The 18908-nt window shown below is 41.2% G+C and overlaps 1 protein-coding gene across 5 annotated transcripts in view; it reads right to left on the bottom strand.

Annotated features, from left to right (window-relative positions):
- cblb (Cbl proto-oncogene B, E3 ubiquitin protein ligase) overlaps positions 1–18908 on the bottom strand; it is a 152895-nt gene that overhangs the window by 52576 nt on the left and 81411 nt on the right. For all 5 annotated transcript variants that reach the window (XM_036944415.1, XM_036944414.1, XM_036944416.1 and 2 more), the window contains 2 exons: positions 15087–15174; positions 6639–6770 (listed from right to left, as the gene is read on the bottom strand). In XM_036944415.1, the coding sequence (XP_036800310.1) occupies positions 6639–6770; positions 15087–15174 (220 nt within the window). The remainder of the gene's footprint in view (positions 1–6638; positions 6771–15086; positions 15175–18908) is intronic.

The raw sequence follows: 18908 nt of genomic DNA, 5'->3' as shown, positions 1-18908 counted from the left end.
TTTCTTTGGCTGGATTGGGCTCTGAGCGCCGTACTCAGATTATGTTTTTCCTTAAAGTTTTTCTGAAATCTGACACAGCGGTTGAATTAAGGAGAAGTCTATCTTTAATTCTGTGAATAACACTTTTATCAATGTTTATTATGAGTATTTCTATAAAATCACTGGATGTTTTGGAATCAAAACATTACTAAACGTAACGCGCCAATGTAAACTGAGATTTTTGGATATAAATATGCATATTATTGAACAAAACATACATGTATTGTGTAACATGATGTCCTACGAGTGTCATCTGATGAAGATCATCAAAGGTTAGTGATTAATTTAATCTATATTTCTGCTTTTTGTGACTCCTATCTTTGGCTGGAAAAATGGCTGTGTGGTTTTTTGACTTGGCTCTGACCTAACATAATCATATGTTGTGCTTTCGCTGTAAAGCCTTTTTGAAATCGGACACGATGTGTAGATTAACAAGAAGTTTCTTTCATTTGCCTTATTGGACTTGTTAATGTGTGAAAGTTACATATTTCAAAAAATATATTTTTGAATTTCGAGCACTGCCTTTTCAGCGGAATGTCGTCGAGGGGTTCCGCTAGCGTAACGCCTGCCCTAGAAAGGTTAAAGGAATACTTAAGTATTTTTTTGGGGGGGAATCTGTACTTTACTTTACTATTTATATTTTTGACAACTTTTATTTCACTACATTCCTAAAGAAAATAGTGTACTTTTTACTCCATACATTTTCTCTGACACCCAAAAGTAATTCTTACATTTCGAATGCTTAGCAGGGACGGAAATGGTCTAATTTACACACTTATCAACAGAACATCCCTGGTCATCACTACTGCCTCTGATCTGGCGGACTCACTAAACACACATGCTTTGTTTGTAAATGATTGTCAAAGTGTTGAAGTGTGCCCCTGGCTATCCTTAAATTTAAAGAAAAAATGAAAATAGAGCAGTCTGATTTGCTTAGCATAAGGAATGTGAAATTATTTGTACTTTTACTATTACTTTGATAATTTAGTATACAGTGCCTTGCGAAAGTATTCGGCCCCCTTGAACTTTGCAACCTTTTGCCACATTTCATGCTTCAAACATAAAGATATAAAACTGTATTTTTTGTGAAGAATCAACAACAAGTGGGACACAATCATGAAGTGGAATGACATTTATTGGATATTTCAAACTTTTTTAACAAATCAAAAACTGAAAAATTGGGCATGCAAAATTATTCAGCCCCTTTACTTTCAGTGCAGCAAACTCTCTCCAGAAGTTCAGTGAGGATCTCTGAATGATCCAATGTTGACCTAAATGACTAATGATGATAAATACAATCCACTTGTGTGTAATCAAGTCTCCGTATAAATGCACCTGCACTGTGATAGTCTCAGAGGTCCGTTAAAAGCGCAGAGAGCATCATGAAGAACAAGGAACACACCAGGCAGGTCCGAGATACTGTTGTGAAGAAGTTTAAAGCCGGATTTGGATACAAAAAGATTTCCCAAGCTTTAAACATCCCAAGGAGCACTGTGCAAGCGATAATATTGAAATGGAAGGAGTATCAGACCACTGCAAATCTACCAAGACCTGGCCGTCCCTCTAAACTTTCAGCTCATACAAGGAGAAGACTGATCAGAGATGCAGCCAAGAGGCCCATGATCACTCTGGATGAACTGCAGAGATCTACAGCTGAGGTGGGAGACTCTGTCCATAGGACAACAATCAGTCGTATATTGCACAAATCTGGCCTTTATGGAAGAGTGGCAAGAAGAAAGCCATTTCTTAAAGATATCCATAAAAAGTGTTGTTTAAAGTTTGCCACAAGCCACCTGGGAGACACACCAAACATGTGGAAGAAGGTGCTCTGGTCAGATGAAACCAAAATTGAACTTTTTGGCAACAATGCAAAACGTTATGTTTGGCGTAAAAGCAACACAGCTGAACACACCATCCCCACTGTCAAACATGGTGGTGGCAGCATCATGGTTTGGGCCTGCTTTTCTTCAGCAGGGACAGGGAAGATGGTTAAAATTGATGGGAAGATGGATGGAGCCAAATACAGGACCATTCTGGAAGAAAACCTGATGGAGTCTGCAAAAGACCTGAGACTGGGACGGAGATTTGTCTTCCAACAAGACAATGATCCAAAACATAAAGCAAAATCTACAATGGAATGGTTCAAAAATAAACATATCCAGGTGTTAGAATGGCCAATCAAAGTCCAGAACCTGAATCCAATCGAGAATCTGTGGAAAGAACTGAAAACTGCTGTTCACAAATGCTCTCCATCCAACCTCACTGAGCTCGAGCTGTTTTGCAAGGAGGAATGGGAAAAAAAATTCAGTCTCTCGATGTGCAAAACTGATAGAGACATACCCCAAGCGACTTACAGCTGTAATCGCAGCAAAAGGTGGCGCTACAAAGTATTAACTTAAGGGGGCTGAATAATTTTGCACGCCCAATTTTTCAGTTTTTGATTTGTTAAAAAAGTTTGAAATATCCAATAAATGTCGTTCCACTTCATGATTGTGTCCCACTTGTTGTTGATTCTTCACAAAAAAATACAGTTTTATATCTTTATGTTTGAAGCCTGAAATGTGGCAAAAGGTTGCAAAGTTCAAGGGGGCCGAATACTTTCGCAAGGCACTGTATTTTAGCAATTACATTTACTTTTAATACTTAAGTATATTTAAAGCCAAATACTTTTAGACTTTTATTCAAGTAGGATTTTACTGCGTGACTTTCACTTTTACTTGAGTCATTTTCTATTAAGGTATCTCTACTTTTACTCAAGTATAACAATTGGGTAATTTTTACACCACTGGAGGGTTCAGTAATCAGGCGGGAATAAGCAGGAAATCCAGAATCTTCCAATCACGATTTCTGGAAAACCAGGGAATTTATTGAAAGTTCCCAGAATTTTGCAACCCTAGGTATAGTAAATGCAGACGATCCCAGTCATTGGACATGTACATTTTGGTCCTAGGTTAGATATTAATCTGATCAATCAAATCAGAAGATTCAGAGTTGCAGAGCCATATATGTACATACTGTACATTACAGTAAATGTGTAAAAATATATGCATCACCGCTCTTGGCCAAAAACAACCACATCTGATCACAACAGAAGAGAAGCCCCGCAAACACGTCCTTTCCAAAAAACAGAATGGCCATTCAAATCCCCCCAGGGCCCACCCCTTCTGCCTTAAGAAACTTTCGTAAGTTCAAATAACAGGATGTGATCAAGAATCTTTGAGTAATGGCAGATGTTTGAACTTTTTAAAATAATAAGTAGTACCAGAAGTCCTTGTTGAGTAGGTTAATGTGACGAGGGAACCCCCCCGTTTTTTACTCAACTGGAACATATCTGGGGTTTTCAGTTAGTCATAAAATAGAGAGAACGGAGGTTCCCTCTATGACTTACACGGCCCGCACCTGACATCACTGCGCTGACAAAGACACACACACACACACATACACACTTCAGGGCCCACTTCAGATGGAGCCATGGAAATCACTGGTGGAGCAATAGACAGAGAAATATTAAGGGATGGGCTTAGCCATTCTACCATTCTAAAACCATCACTAACTTGACATCAACCTTTCAAAGGGCACTATAAAAATGGGTGAATATTTTCTCTGTTTCTCTTTGTTTTTTCAGATATTTGCTCTCAAAATCACACTTTTTAAATAGAAAAACAAAATTCGATGTTCTAAGTCCACAACAATGCTTAAACTACTCCAGGACACCACTTTTGAGTTCAATACATTTTTCAGTATCGTCGAATTCCGTTTTTAATGTCTGGATTCCGTGATTCTGTCCGCATTCTTTGTAAAGCGGATTTTTATAGGGCCCTACATACAGGGAGGAGATGGGTAAGGCTTGTGTACTAAAACAGAACAAAAACTAACTGTGCCCAAGATCATTTCTTATGCGTCTCTGTATCTCCTGCATTACCAAGTTCATAGGTTTATATTACAGTATTTGCACATGATACATCTGTCTGTTTGTGATTTTGTGATGTGTACAGACAGTATCTATAGATGTGTATCTGTAATTATTGTATATCAGGACCACCTCCAATATGAAAGGGTTATTAACACACATCGCTGAAAGAAATAAACAAATGAATCCACCACACATATATGACACCCAACAGTGCAAAACAGTACCTCCTGTAAGCAAGTCTGTGTTTCTGCTGAATATCAATAAGATGACACAATAGATTGTTTACTTGGGAAAAGCAGCACAGATGTCCCACTACGGGAGGAGGCCAATAGAGACTTATTAGGACAGTAATTACAAACATACACACATTGCCGTCCCATCTGATACACACACACACACACACACACACACACACACACACACACACACACACCAATGTTCCATTCAAGCAGGGTTTTGCTTTATCTGCAGATGTACCACCTACTAAGGATGAATATTTTCAAGAAAATCTACCAAATTTCAATACCGGTAATAATTCATAGTTATCCTGGAAGTGCCCATTTAAAGCGTTTAAAATCAAGATATGGTCACTATGCCAGGGTTCTCCCCAGATAAGAGGGGCGCTGTGCCACCCTGTCAGCTTGGCTGTACAGATTTCAGATCAAATTAAACGGTATTTACTAATGATAGAGTAACTATCTTTGTTCGGCAGCGCATTTCAGCAGTAGGCTATCTCAATGCACAAGAGCGCACTCCGAGTATAGCGTTGTATAGTCATTCTTACTCAGTCAAACGAAAGTGAAAAGACCAAAGTTGCTAAACTTGCTAGATAACCTCCAACGAATTACAGAATATCTCCTATATTTGGCTAAATCGAGTTGATGATTATACAGATAGCAGACAAGCTCACGAATAACTGGGAGATGAAGAGTGGAAATAGTTATAGCGATATTTTGACAGGCATACACGAGAGACGTGCTCTGATAATGCAACCTATGGATTACATAATAAAGTTAAGGATTTTCATGCGAGACATGAGTCAAGATTTTGGGACTGGATAGGAAAATAGCCTAGGCTCTAGGACAGGAGAATATAGAATTTTCCCTCATGACTCTCTGAATTGATAACAGACTTCATGTGACAGTGAATTGTGCATAGGCCTATCAAATGTGTGACTGCCTGAAGATTCACAATGACAGCTCAAAGAGGGGTTCCCTGTAGGATTTATTAATTGCATTTAGGTCGCGTGTGCAGTCCGGCATTGTCAACTATGCATGCGCTTTGAATTTATGGCGACTTTGTGTGATGTAAAAGGTTTCCAAGCAAAAAGCTGTTTGGATAATGTGCTCTTTTATTTGTTGCTAATCTGAGGTTGCGCATGTTGTGTAGGGCCTGCATTAGTGCTGACATTGGATATTTGTTTTTGTAATTTCTCGGATCTTGTCATTTTATTTTTTCGGGAAATGTAAAGAGTGTTACCGGGACAGTCCCGGGATTCCGGTTACCCATGTTAATCACTAGCACCTACTGTAGCACCTGATATACTAATGGTCGTTTGATCGGAAAATGTCCTTATTTTCTCGTCTTCCTTAGAATGGATCCTTCAAAGGTACACACGCGGTGGTCCTCAGTTGAGTTTACTAGACTAAAGTACTTAAACAGCTGCAGACTGAATTTTCCGATGTAGTCTTTATCTTCTTAAGTCGAGAGTTTGAGGGTCTTACCATTTTCTGGTTTGGTAGAGTCTAACTATTTTACACCCCAGTAGCAACCTGGCCATGTACTGGTCTAAATGGTTGATTATTCAGGTTACAGCTATGACCACTGTCCTCACCGGCAGCAACCCGGCATGTTTTGGTCTAATATGTTAATTCTTCAGCTAGTCCTTTTAAGCACTCGGCTTGGAGGGCGGTTCCATTAAGTTGCCACAATGTCTGTGCTCTCGTGGGCATGGTTACTAACTTGGCAAAGTCTATATGAAAAACCATTATCTTATCTAGAAGGCTAAAATCACATCTTCTCAACAATAGTTTCATATTTAATCATATAAGTTTTATAACATTTAGATGTGACTCTGACATGTATATTGTGAAAGTTACAATGTTTCCGTTATAACATTTTTAATGATATCACCAAACAACAACTGGTTTGACATTATTATTGTTTGGACCCCACCATCCATTTCCCACATTAATTAGGTAAGAAATATTGTTTCAATGTCCAACCTTTTGATGTTACACTACTGCAAAATCTCTCTGCTGTAACAATGGGATTTTTAACTTCCATTTCTGCAAAGTGGGAAAGAGAGTTCCTGCAAGGTATTGGCCAACTTCCCCAACTTCCTCTCTGTTAGAGGGGGGGGCTCTCTCTGATTCTCACCCAGAAGGGAAAGTCATGACAACTAAGTAGACATGAAGAACACTGTTGGAAAAGCATTAACAGTGGAAACAGAAATGCCTTGTTTTGCACCACAGATGCTGAAATAAATTGTGGCTCAATCAAACAAATACGGGAAAGGCTGTTTGGTTTTCTGTGCACTAGCCTAGCAATTGGCACGCATGCAATGCCAAGATAGATTGTGCTAGTGTAACATGATCCATCCCTGTCATGTAAACCTGAGATTCAAACCCTACTCACAATGACAAAATACACTCTGCAATGCACCGTCAACATTTTATTTGATTACCTGCCAGGCAGTCAAGCAGGAGGTGCACATGAGGTGTCCGCAGGGCTCGATTTTTACATCCTTGTCGTTCTCTGCGCAGATCTTGCACAGCTGGAAGGTGGAGCCCATCTCGCAGTAGAGCTCGTACTGCTCCTTTAGGACCAAAGAGGGGTCAGTTATGAGGCAGCACACACAACTCATGAATTAAAATAAGAATTGGTCACACATGAAGCAGAATATTAATTGAATTTGAATTAAAGGAAGTGAATTTGAATCAAGTGAGATGTATAGTGCATTCGGGAAAGTATTCAGACTGCTCGACTTTTTCCACATTTTGTTACGTTACAGCCGTACACTAAAATGGATTCAATTGTTTTTTCCCCTCATCAATCTACACACAATACCCCATAATGACAAAGCAAAAACATTTTTTGTTTACTTTTTTGCGAAATTATAATAAGAAAAACAACAGAAATATCACATTTACATACAGTACCAGTCAAAAGTTTGGACACACCGATTCAGGAAACTAGGCATATGTCGCATGTTACGACTTAACAGGAGAGCCGTTTGAACGTAAAAAAATGTTTTTAATCAAAATGCGTTTTTGGGGCAGAAATGCCTTCTTGAACATGTGAACGTTCATGTGCCTTACTAACAAACTCATATGCCATCTGTAAATATGAATAAAATTGTTAAATTACAAGCCTTGTTGGTTTAGCCACAGAAAACATTAGCGACCTTCCCACTAGCCATGATTGGCTGAGATAATGAGTGGGCTGAACATGCCGAGAGAGGAGTTCGGATTGGTCTGCCATAGAAGCTTGTCAGTCTGTGTTGGTAATCCAGTCGAACGCGGCTTTCTAAAAAATGTATTATGTAGTGGAGCTGCATAAGTGTGGCGTCCACTTTCTGGAGGTTCAAGTTTTGAAATCAGTGGAATTATAGCATGATAGCTAAAGAGATGGAGGAAACACCTGTCTCCATATTTCATCTTCAAACTAAGGGCAACCGTGATATGGCATTCCTGACAGGGAGACAAATCCATGCACGATGATGCATACAGGTAAGAAAGTCTAGCGTTAGCTAGCTAACGTTACATTTTCAGATATTACACGTTTTCTAATTTTTGACAGAAAGTGGTTTCATTTCAAGCTAACGTTAGCTGGTTGGCTCCCTAGCTGATGTTATTATTTGTTTCTCAGAGCCGTTTGCTGTTCTAGCTAGAGCCTAATGTTAGCTAGCTAACATTGAACATGGTTAGTTAGCACTATTCATTGTTGTTTGACTAGCTAACGTTAGCTGTCTGGCTCGTTAGCTAACGCGTTATGTGACATGTGTGAACTTACACTTTGTTTACCAAGCTAGGTACATTGTTTACCTAGCTAGCAAGCTTTCTGAGTGCCAGAGCGCAGAATAACTGATGAATTTACAAACGCTCAATGTCCGTTGAATCTGGCCGGTGTCAGTAAACATTGGCAAAAAAAGGTAACTAAATTGTTGCCAGCAACACAGTTAACATGAAAACAGCCTAACCAGCTCTGCTAGGGCGAGTAAAATGGTCAGAGTGGGGTGTTCTCTCAATTGTGTCTGGAAGTAGCTAGCAAGCTAGCCAATGTTAGCCAGTTAGCTTGAGTGCTTGACTGCCGTTGTGAGGTCAGAAAGTTCGGCCAGAGCGTCCAGTGTGTGCTCTGAACACTCAGAGAGCGAAACACTCTGAATTTACAAACTGAAAATCTCTTACAGTTGCAGTCACCAACAGCCTAACCAGCTCTGCTAGGGAGAGTAATGTTCAGTGAGCTGTTCTCTCATTTGTGTCTGGAAGTAGCTAGCAAGTTAGCTTGAGTGCTTGACTGCTATTGTTAGGGGTGGGGCTAAACCTTGAGAGGGTGTGAACGATGCTGAATGGGTGTAGACAAAGAAGTGCTCTCCAGTAGTAGTACCAAAACATTTAAAGGACATTTTCTCGAAAGTGAGTTTACAACTTTATCAACTTTCAAAGTAGAATTATGTTCCCATTGTTCCTCCACTGTAGTCTATGATATACCATGTTGTAGCTCTGAGTCTCTACTTTTATCCAATGTGAAAATGTACTACACAAGACTGATTTGAGCCAGTCGGTCACATTTTACATTAGTTATCTTTTGTTTGTTTTTAGTCCCATCCTTCAGCTCCATGAAACCGCTCCCATCTATCTCTGAATACCGTCCAGTTTTGAATTCTATTTGATATATATTTTTCAATTGTGCTGTGATGTTTCACAAACGTTCTGAACCTTTCTATTCTCATAGTTTCTACAGATTGTAAATGTAAGTTAAACATTTTTGCTAAGAGTATTATTATATTATTGGTCAATTGACAATGACTTGTCAGATCATCCAGCAGTGCTATTTGTAGAGTTAACTCCAGGTAAATGTTGCAATTCTTCAGCCATTCCTGAACATGCAACCAAAAACAAGCGACATATAGAGAGTACCAACACAAATTATCTAACGATTCTGTCTCTTCGCAGCAAAATCTGCAGAGCTGAGACGGTTGCATCCTCGATATATATATATATATAACATCCTATTGGTTGCAAGAATTTTGTATAATAATTTAAATTGAAAAACTAAAAGTTTAGAATCCGGCGGATTCATTTTGTGTATTAGTTCATAAACCATGTGCCATGGAAACGGTACATCAAAAAACTATTCTCAACTATTTTGCAATCCGTAAGAAACAGCTGTCAATTTTCGGTGCTTAAATGAAACTGGTTTACTTTATCACAATTTTTTCCACAAATTAAAGGTCTTTAATGCAGGACCAACAGACAAATGCCTTACTTTCTTCCCCTGTTTTGTCATTTACCCAGAAAGTAATCTATGGGGGCAGGAGAGACAGTCATCCATGGTTCAGATTGGTATCAAAAGCCACTGCCAACTTGAGTGAACTGTAGACAAAATAACCAAAAAACTAAGGGTGATGGTGGCAAGCTCACCATGTTCAAAAGTTATGGCCTAATCACCTCTAAGTAACTTCAAACCAAGTCATTGAGTTGATTTGGTCATGTAATTTTGAACATGGTAAGTTTGCCCCTATCCATAGTTTTTGGTTAAAGCTCAACTTGAACAAGATATTGTTTCATAACCTCAGCATATGATCGACGGACTTATTGGCTGATTCATGTGATTTAGGCTGCATTTTGTGATAATGTTGGTCTATCAGGTTTGACAAGCTCTGATTGATAACCACATTTTAGGGATGATGAGAGACAGAAACAGATGTGGCAGACCTTTACAATGTTGAAGTACAGTGAATTCCTCGGAATACTAAGTGTTTTCTTTATTATATTACTACCCTATTAACACATATTTGTTTTAAGTTGGTGATAACATGGACCATCAGACTATTTTATTCTCTACTTTAGAACTCTTGGGGGTATCCGAAACAAATGTGTAAAAAGTACTTTATGAAAATGTTGAATCTGGCCTTATAAATAACACAAAGACATGTCAAATCAGGTAATGCCTAAATTAGTCTAAATGAAGTAGGCTTTGAAGTGATTGAAATACATCAGACAATTATTGGAAAGTTCATGAAACCCACAAATGTCGCTGAGTTAAAGCAGTTCCACATGGACGAGTGGGCCAAAATTCCTCCACAGCAATGTGAGAGACTGATCAACAACTACAAGAAGCATTTGGTTGCAGTCATTGCAGTTAAAGGTGACACAATCAGTTATTGAGTATAAGGGGGCAATTACTTTTTCACACAGGGGTATTGACTGTTGCATACTTTTGTTAATTCAGTAAATGAAATAAGTATCAACATTTTGTGTTATTTGTTCACTCAGTTTCCTTTTATCTAATATTCGGTTTGGGTTGAAGATCTGATAACATTCAGTGTCAAAAGTATGCACAAATCTGAAAGGGAACAAATACATTTTCCACGGCACTATGTTCCTGAGAGTCTTAGCTTTCTGCAATGCGGTCACAATTGCCATTATAAAACAGGTTTTTTGGATCCTAGATGCTGATTGTAGGAGCAGCGTTCCAAGCTGTGCTGTATTGGCTGTTACAGGCACACTATGCCTGCTAACAGTTCCATCAATTATCATTGCACTACCATCAGAATTTCACCATCATAAGAATTTGCATCTATTCTATTTATCTCAACTCGCACATTATTTCCCCTTGATTGTAGCCTAGCATTTCGTTTGGTACAGCTGGGGTAATATAAGCTGGCTGCCTGTCCGACCTCTGAAGATTTGTTTCACTTTTGAAATGCAAACTCCCCTGGACCCTACCACAAAGTGTGTGCCCTCAGGCCTGGAGGGAAGCTAAAGTCATTCCGCTACCCAAGAATAGTAATGCCCCCTTTACTGGCTCAAATAGCAGACCAATCAGTCTGTTACTAACCCTTAGTAAACTTTGTGTTTGACCAGATACAGTAAACAAATTGACAATAGACTTTCAGCACTCATAGGGAATGACACTCAACAAGCACGGCACTTACACAAATGACTGATGAGAGAAATTGATAAAATGGTTGTGGGGCTGTTTTGTTAGACTTCAGTGCATCTTTTGACATTATCGATCATAGGCTGCTGCTGGAAGAATGTATGTGTTATGGCTTTACATCCCCTGCTATAATGTGGACAAATAATGACCTTTTTCATTTTACCTTTATTTAACTAGGCAAGTCAGTTAAAAACAAATTCTTATTTTCAATGACGGCCTAGGAACATTGGGTTAACTGCCTGTTCAGGGGCAGAACGACAGATGTCAGCTCAGTCCAACGCTAGTCCAACGCTCTAACCTCTAGGCTACCCTGCCGCCCCAGATCACAGAGGGTGTTCTTTAATGGAAGCTTCTCCAACAGAATCAGGAATTCCCCAGGGTAGCTGTTCAGGCCCCTTGCCTTTTTCAATCTTTACTAACGACATTCGACTGGCATTGCGTAAGGCCAATGTGTCTATGTATGCGGATGACTCAACTCTATACACGTCAGCTACTACAGCAACTGAAATGACTGCAACACTTAACAAAGATCTGCAGTTAGTTTCGGAATGGGTAACAAGAAATAAGTTAGTCCTAAATATTTCCAATACCTAAAAGCATTGTATTTGCGACAAATCATTCACAAAACCCTAAACCTCAACTACATCTCGTAATTAAAATTGAGCAAGTTGAGGTGACTAAACTGCGTAACCCTGGATTGTAAACTGTCATGGTCAAAACATATTGACACAACAGTAGCTAAGCTGGGGAGAAGTCTGTCCATAATAAAGCACTGCTCTGCCTTCTTAACAACTCTATCAACAAGGCAGGTCCTACAGGCCCTAGTTTTGTCGCACCTGGACCCGTGTGGTCAGGTACCACAAAGAGGGACTTGGGAAAATTGCAGTTGGCTCAGAACAGGGCAGCACGGCTGGTCCTTAAAAGTACACGGAGAGCTAACATTAATGACATGCATGTCAATCTCTCATGGCTCAAAGTGGAAGAGAGATTGACTTCCTCGTTACTTGTTTTTGTAAGAGGTGTTGAGAAGCAGAAGGTACGGAGCTGTCTGTTTAAAATACTAGCACACAGCTCGGACACCAATGCATACCCCACAATCCATGCCACCAGAGGTCTCTTCACTGTCCCCAAGTCCAGAACAGACTATGGGAGGCGCATAGTACTACATGGAACTCTATTCCACATCAGGTAACTGATGCAAGCAGTAGAATCAGTTTTAAAAAGCAGGTAAAAATACACCATATGGAACAGCAGGGACTGTGAAGTAACACAAACATAGGCACCGACACATGATAACATACGCACTATACACACACGTACACATGGATTTTGTGTTGCGATATGTGGTAGTGGAATATGGGCATGAGGGCACACACTTAAGTGTGTTGGGAATTCTGTAATTAATGTATTGTAATGTTTTTAAATTGTATAACTGCCTTAATTTTGCCGGACCCTGGGAAGAGTCTTGGCAGGCGCTAATGGTTATCCATAATAAATACAAATATAAATATAATAGAGAGGTGTCCAGACAAGACAAAACCTTTTCTGAGCCAGGCCAAAATCACCCATCATCATCATTATTATGGATATATCCAAGTAAATGACAATAAAAAAAAAAGCTCAAACAGACGAAAATGCAGCTAGTGGGCTGTCATTCCAGGTGCAATGTTTGACGTGACGGAGTTAGCTGAAGTTGGGAGTGACAAGAACGTTAGTCAGCCTGCATAGCAGCCACTTTTGTTAGAACGGAAGACCAGCCCTCTACAGGATGGGTGTTCCTATTCCGGGATGGTTGAGCTAACGTGCGCTAATGTGATTAGCATGACAGTTGTAAGTAAAAGCAACCTTTCCAAGACATAGACATGTCTTATATGGGCAGAACGCTTACATTATTGTTAATCTAACTGCACTGTCCAATTTACAGTAGCTATTACAGTGAAAAAATGCCATGCTATTGTTTGAGGAGAGTGCACAACAGCAGAACTTTTATCACGGCAACTGGTTTAATACATTCACCTCTGAAGGTAAATAATGTACTCACATTCAGTAATATTGCTCTGATTTGTCATCCTGAGGGTCCCAGAAATAAAATGTAGCATAGTTTAAGTATAAGCTAATGATCCATCATGTATGATATTCCTGGGAGTGTGTAAACTTAAATGTTGTATTACCATATCATTTTGTATGTTCTCTGTAGTCACGTACTTGAAAATGAATCAATTTACCAATCCGGCACATTTGGGCAGACTTGATACAAAATATTCACTAGTATTGCCATGCTTCACTGGCTCAATCTGAAACTTTGCGCGCACACTGCTGCCATCTAGTGGCCAAAATCTAAATTGTGCCTAAACTATACATGATTGACTTTCTCTTGTATTTCAAAGATTATTTAAAAAAATTATAAACGCCTGTTTTTTTTGTTTGTATTATCGTTTACCAGATCTAATGTGTTATGTCCTCCTACATTAATTTCACATTTCCACAAACTTCAAAGTGCTTCCTTTCAAATGGCATCAATAATATGCATATCCTTGCTTCAGGTCCTGAGCTACAGGCAGTTAGTTTTTGGTTATGTCATTTTGGAAAAAAAAAGGTACAGTTCTTAACTTCTTTGGGACTGGGGGGGCAGTATTGAGTAGCTTGGATAATAAGGTGCCCAGAGTAAACTGCCTGCTACTCAGGCCCAAAAGCTAGAATATGCATATAATTAGTAGATTTGGATATAAAACACTCTGAAGTTTATAAAACTGTTTGAATGATGTCTGTGAGTATAACAGAAATCATATGGCAGGCAAAACCCTGAGAAAAAAAATAGGAAGTGGGAAATCTAAGGTTTGTAGTTTTTCAAGTCATTGCCTATTGAATATACAGTGTCTATGGGGTCATATTGCACTTCATAAGGCTTCCACTAGATGTCAACAGTCTTTATAACCTTGTTTCAGGCTTCTTCTGTGAAGGGGGAGAGAATGAGAGCTGTTTGAGTCAGGTGTCAGGCAGAGTGCCATGAGCTAAATCATGCGCACGGCTGAGAGAGGTAGCTGCGTTTCTTTTCATTTCTAAAGACAAAGGAATTGTCCGGTGGAAACATTATTGAAGATTTATGACAAAAACATCCTAAAGATTGATTATATACATCGTTTGACATCTTCCTTCGAATTGTAATATAACTTTTTGGACTTTTCGCCTGAAATTTCGCCTGGACTTGCCCACACCTCGTGAGTTTGGATTTGTGAACTAAACGTGCGAACAAAAAGGAGGTATTTGAACATAAATGATGGACTTTATCGAACAAATCAAACATTTATTGTGGAACTGGGATTCCTGGGAGTGCATTCTGATGAAGATCATCAAAGGTAAGTGAATATTTATAATGCTATTTCTGACTTTTGTAACACCTCTCCTTCTTTGGAAAATAGCTGTATGTTTTTCTGTGGCTAGGTGCTGACCTGACATAATCGCAAGGTGTGCTTTCGCCATAAAGCCTTTTTGAAATCTGACACAGTGGTTGCATTAAGGAGAAGTTGATCTATAATTCCATGCATAACACCTGTATCTTTTATCAATGTTTATGATGAGTATTTCTGTAATTTGATGTGGCTCTCTGCACTTTCACCAGATGTTTGTTTGAGAAAATGCATTTCTGAACATAACACACCAATTTCAAATGAGGTTTTTGGACATAAATATTAACTTTATCGAACAAAACACACATTTATTGTGTAACATTAAGTCCTGTGAGTGCCATCTTATGAAGATCATGAAAGGTTAGTGATTAATTTAATCGCTATTTCTGACTTTTGTGAGCCCACTCCTTGGCTGGAAAATGGCTGTATGATTTTCTGTGACTAGGTGCTGACCTAACATAATCGTTTGGTGTGCTTTCGCTGTAAAGCAATTTGCAAAAATGCAATATTCTCTCTCTCTCTCTCCCTCTCTCTCACACACACACACCCCACACACTGACCTGTGTGACTTTAATGTGATCATGGATGGTGGGTTCACACAAGCCTTTAAGGTCAGGGTTGTAGCTGCGTCCGTCAGGAAACAAGTAGCTGAGGACAGAAGATAGACAGCTTAGATATCACAGCATTCTTTGCAGACTGCTGACAAAAACTAAGAACGACACAGAGATGTCACAGAAGGCACAACAAGCTACATTTATTAATCTATTATCAAACATCTTCGTAACACAGTCATAAAAATGACATTGCATGGCATCTCAATTTAGGACCACTTTAAAAGAGACTCAGCATTATCCTGACACAGAATACTTTTTGGGAGAAATATTTTTGTTTCATGGAGCATGGCACATGAATGCATTGGTGACCTTTATTTAACTAGGCAAGTCAGTTAAGAACAAATTCTACAATGACGGCCTACACCAGCCAAACTGGGCGACACTGGGCCAATTGTGCGCCGCCCTATGGGACTTGCAATCACGTCTGGTTGTGATACAGCCCGGATTCAAACCAGGGTGTCTCTAGTGATACCTCTAGCACTGAGATGCAGTGCCTTAGACCACTTCACCACTCGGGAGCCCAAGGTAGTTTGTTTCTGCAATTTGTATTTTACCGCAATACATTTCTTATGACAGCACTATGAAGAGTGAAGTCATGAAGTGCTCTCTCCAAATCGAGTCCCCATGATCTGACTGCTTTGTCCACCGACACACACAGGCAGTGAGCCTAATGTGCTTTCATGCATAATTGTATCCTAGGAATCCTCCATTAGAATATTTGCAGAAGTGGGCCACCTTTGCTCGCCTCCCAAAGGCGCTCTGAACCGAAACCACTCAAGTGTGGCGAAAGAGATCAAACTACATTTACAGAGGTAATCATCCCTCGTCGCCTGAGCAGTCAAGACAGAGAGGAAATAAGACTGTGTAAATGGCTACATCCCAATTCCCCACCTTTCTCCCAAAATGTGCACTTGCATTGCAGGCCCCAATTCCCTCCCTACCCCGTCAATGATTGTAGATTTGTAGTAGAAGCAAAATAATAAGGTTTAGTTTTTGTCACAGTGTACAACACTGGCAGATAAAACCTGAATTGCAGTCCAAACATACAGTACCAGTCAAAAGTTTGGATGCTCCTACTCATTCAAGGGTTTTTCTTTCATTTTTACTATTTTCTACATTGTAGAATAATGAAGACATCAATACTATGAAATAACACATATGGAATCATGTAGTAACCAAAAAAGTGTTAAACAAACCAAATTTATTTTAGATTTTAGATTCTTCAAAGTAGCCACCATGCTTTTCCAACACTCATGAAGGAGTTCCCACATATGCTGAGCACTTGTGGCTGCTTTTCCTTCACTCTGCGGTCAAACTCATCCCAAACCATCTCAATTGGGTTGAGGTCGGGTGATTGTGGAGGCCAGGTCATCTGATGCAGCACTACATCACTCTCCTTCTTGGTCAAATAGCCCTTACACAGCCTGGAGGTGTGTTGGGTCATTGTCCTGTTGAAAAACTAATTATAGTCCCACTAAGTGCAAACCAGATGGGATGGCGTATCGCTTCAAAATGCTGTGGTAGCCATGCTGGTTAAGTGTGCCTTGAATTCTAAATAAATCACTGACTGTCACCAGCAAAGCACCCCCACCCCAACACACCTCCAACTCCATGCTTTACGGTGGGAACCACACATGCGGAGATCATCCATTCACCATTTCTTCACCAAATAGATGGTCTGCCTGTACAAGCCCCACCTGGACTGGACACAGCTAGACAAACGTATCTTTTTGAGAAGATCAGAGAGTTTTGCGATGAAGAGGCTATGGACATCACATGCCCTGCACCAAAGTCAAGGGCAGGACAGAAACAGGTTCTCCGAATATAGATTGCCTTGTTCATGCGTGGTTCTGACGGACCAGTCATCAGCACAATCTGCAGTGCCTCTATTCAAATGACTCTCTGTCACGCCCTGGTCGAAGTATTTTGTGTTTATCTTCATGTTTTGGGTCAGGCCAGGGTGTGGCATGGGGTTTTTGTATTGTGGTGTGTTTTGTCTTGGGGTTTTGGTGTGTATGTATTGGGATTGTAGATAGTGGGATGATCTAGCAAAGTCTATGGCTGACTGGAGTGGTTCTCAATCAGAGGCAGGTGTTTATCGTTGTCTCTGATTGGGAACCATATTTAGGCAGCCATATTCTATTCCATAGAAGAGGCAACAGGAGCAGCCCAAAGAGGAGTACAGTATGGACTATACCTCTTGGGAGGAGATAGACAGGTGGGCGGTCGACCCAGGGAGAGTGCCGGAGCCCGCCTGGGATTCGATGGAGCAGTGCGCGGAAGGATATAGGAGAATGGAGTTTGCGAAGCAAGAAAGGCGGCGCGGACGGAGGCCCGAGAGTCAGCCCCAAAAATGTCTTGGGGGGGGGGGGGCTCAGGGAGAGTGTGGCAGAGTCAGGGTTCAGACCTGAGCCAACTCCCCCTGTTTATCGTGAGGAGCCAAGGAGGAGACCAGAACCAGAGCCGGTGTTGGAGGTGAGCGAAGCAGAGACTGTGAAGAAGTTAATGGGGAAATTGGAGGAGAGAGAAATGAGGGAGTTGCTGTGTTGGTGCTTTTTGCATGGAATTCGCCCGACGGAACGTGTCGGGGATTTGATGGCACCTGGGTTAGCGCTCCATACTCGTCCTGAGGTGCGTGTTAGTCGGCTGGTGAAGTTGGTTCCAGCCTCACGCACCAGGCCTCCTGTGCACATCCCTAGCCTTGCACGTCCTGTGCCAGCACTGCTCTCAAGATCTCCAGTACGCCTTCACGGTCTAGCCCATCCTGTGCCACCTCCACACCCCAGCCCTCCGGTAGCAGCTCCCCGCACCAGGCTTCCTGTGCGTGTCCTCGGCCCAGTACCACCAGTGCCAGCACCACGCATCAGGCCTACAGTGCGCGTCGCCTGTTTAGCGCTGCCAGAGCCTTCCGCCTCTACAGCGCTGCCGGAGCCTTTCTCCTCTACAGCGCTGCTGGACTCTCCCGCCTGTTCAGCGCAGCCAGAGCCTTTCTCCTCTCCTGCGCTGCCGGAGTCTCCCGCCTGTTCAGCGCAGCCAGAGCTGCCAGCCTGCATGGAGCAGCCAGAGCTGTCAGTCTGCATGGAGCAGCCAGAGCTGTCAGTCTGCATGGAGCAGCCAGAGCTGTCAGTCTGCATGGAGCAGCCAGAGCTGTCAGTCTGCATGGAGCAGCCAGAGCTGTCAGTCTGCATGGAGCAGCCAGAGCTGTCAGTCTGCATGAAGCAGCCAGAGCTGTCAGTCTGCAAGGAGCTGCCAGTCTGCAAGGAGCTGCCAGTCTGCAAGGAGCTGCCAGTCTGCAAGGAGCTGCCAGTCTGCACGGAGCTGCCAGTCTGTAAGGAGCTGCCAGTCTGTAAGGAGCTGCCAGTCTGCAAGTAGGATCTATCCTACTCCTCATCAGACGAAGAAGTTTGTTACACTAAGCTTGGAATGTGTTGAGTGCAAGGAAGAGATTACATGTGGCAGGCATTGATAAGGGGAGACGGGTGGAGATCTTAGAAACTAACAATGTCACTGAGGGAGAGAGGGTGATGTATAATGTTTACATTATGTCAGGATATGTTATTGCTGGCCATCAGGGATACTCTGGGAGGAGAAGAGACACAGTCTGGTATCAATAAACATGAAAGCCTTGAGTTGGGGAGGAGTGAGCACTTTGGGGTAGAGGTCAGGTTAGATGAAGTGAGGAAGAACAGATATCAATCACTAAGGTTCTGTCTGGCAACAGAGATGCATTGGCTGTTCAGTTGTGGAGGAGGAGACTCAGCTTAGGAG

This window comes from Oncorhynchus mykiss, chromosome 15 (genome assembly GCF_013265735.2).
Source record: "Oncorhynchus mykiss isolate Arlee chromosome 15, USDA_OmykA_1.1, whole genome shotgun sequence".
Classification (NCBI taxonomy): domain Eukaryota; kingdom Metazoa; phylum Chordata; class Actinopteri; order Salmoniformes; family Salmonidae; genus Oncorhynchus; species Oncorhynchus mykiss.
The sequence above is the reverse complement of the archived record's forward strand: the minus strand, read 5'-3'. Positions and strand labels throughout refer to the sequence as shown.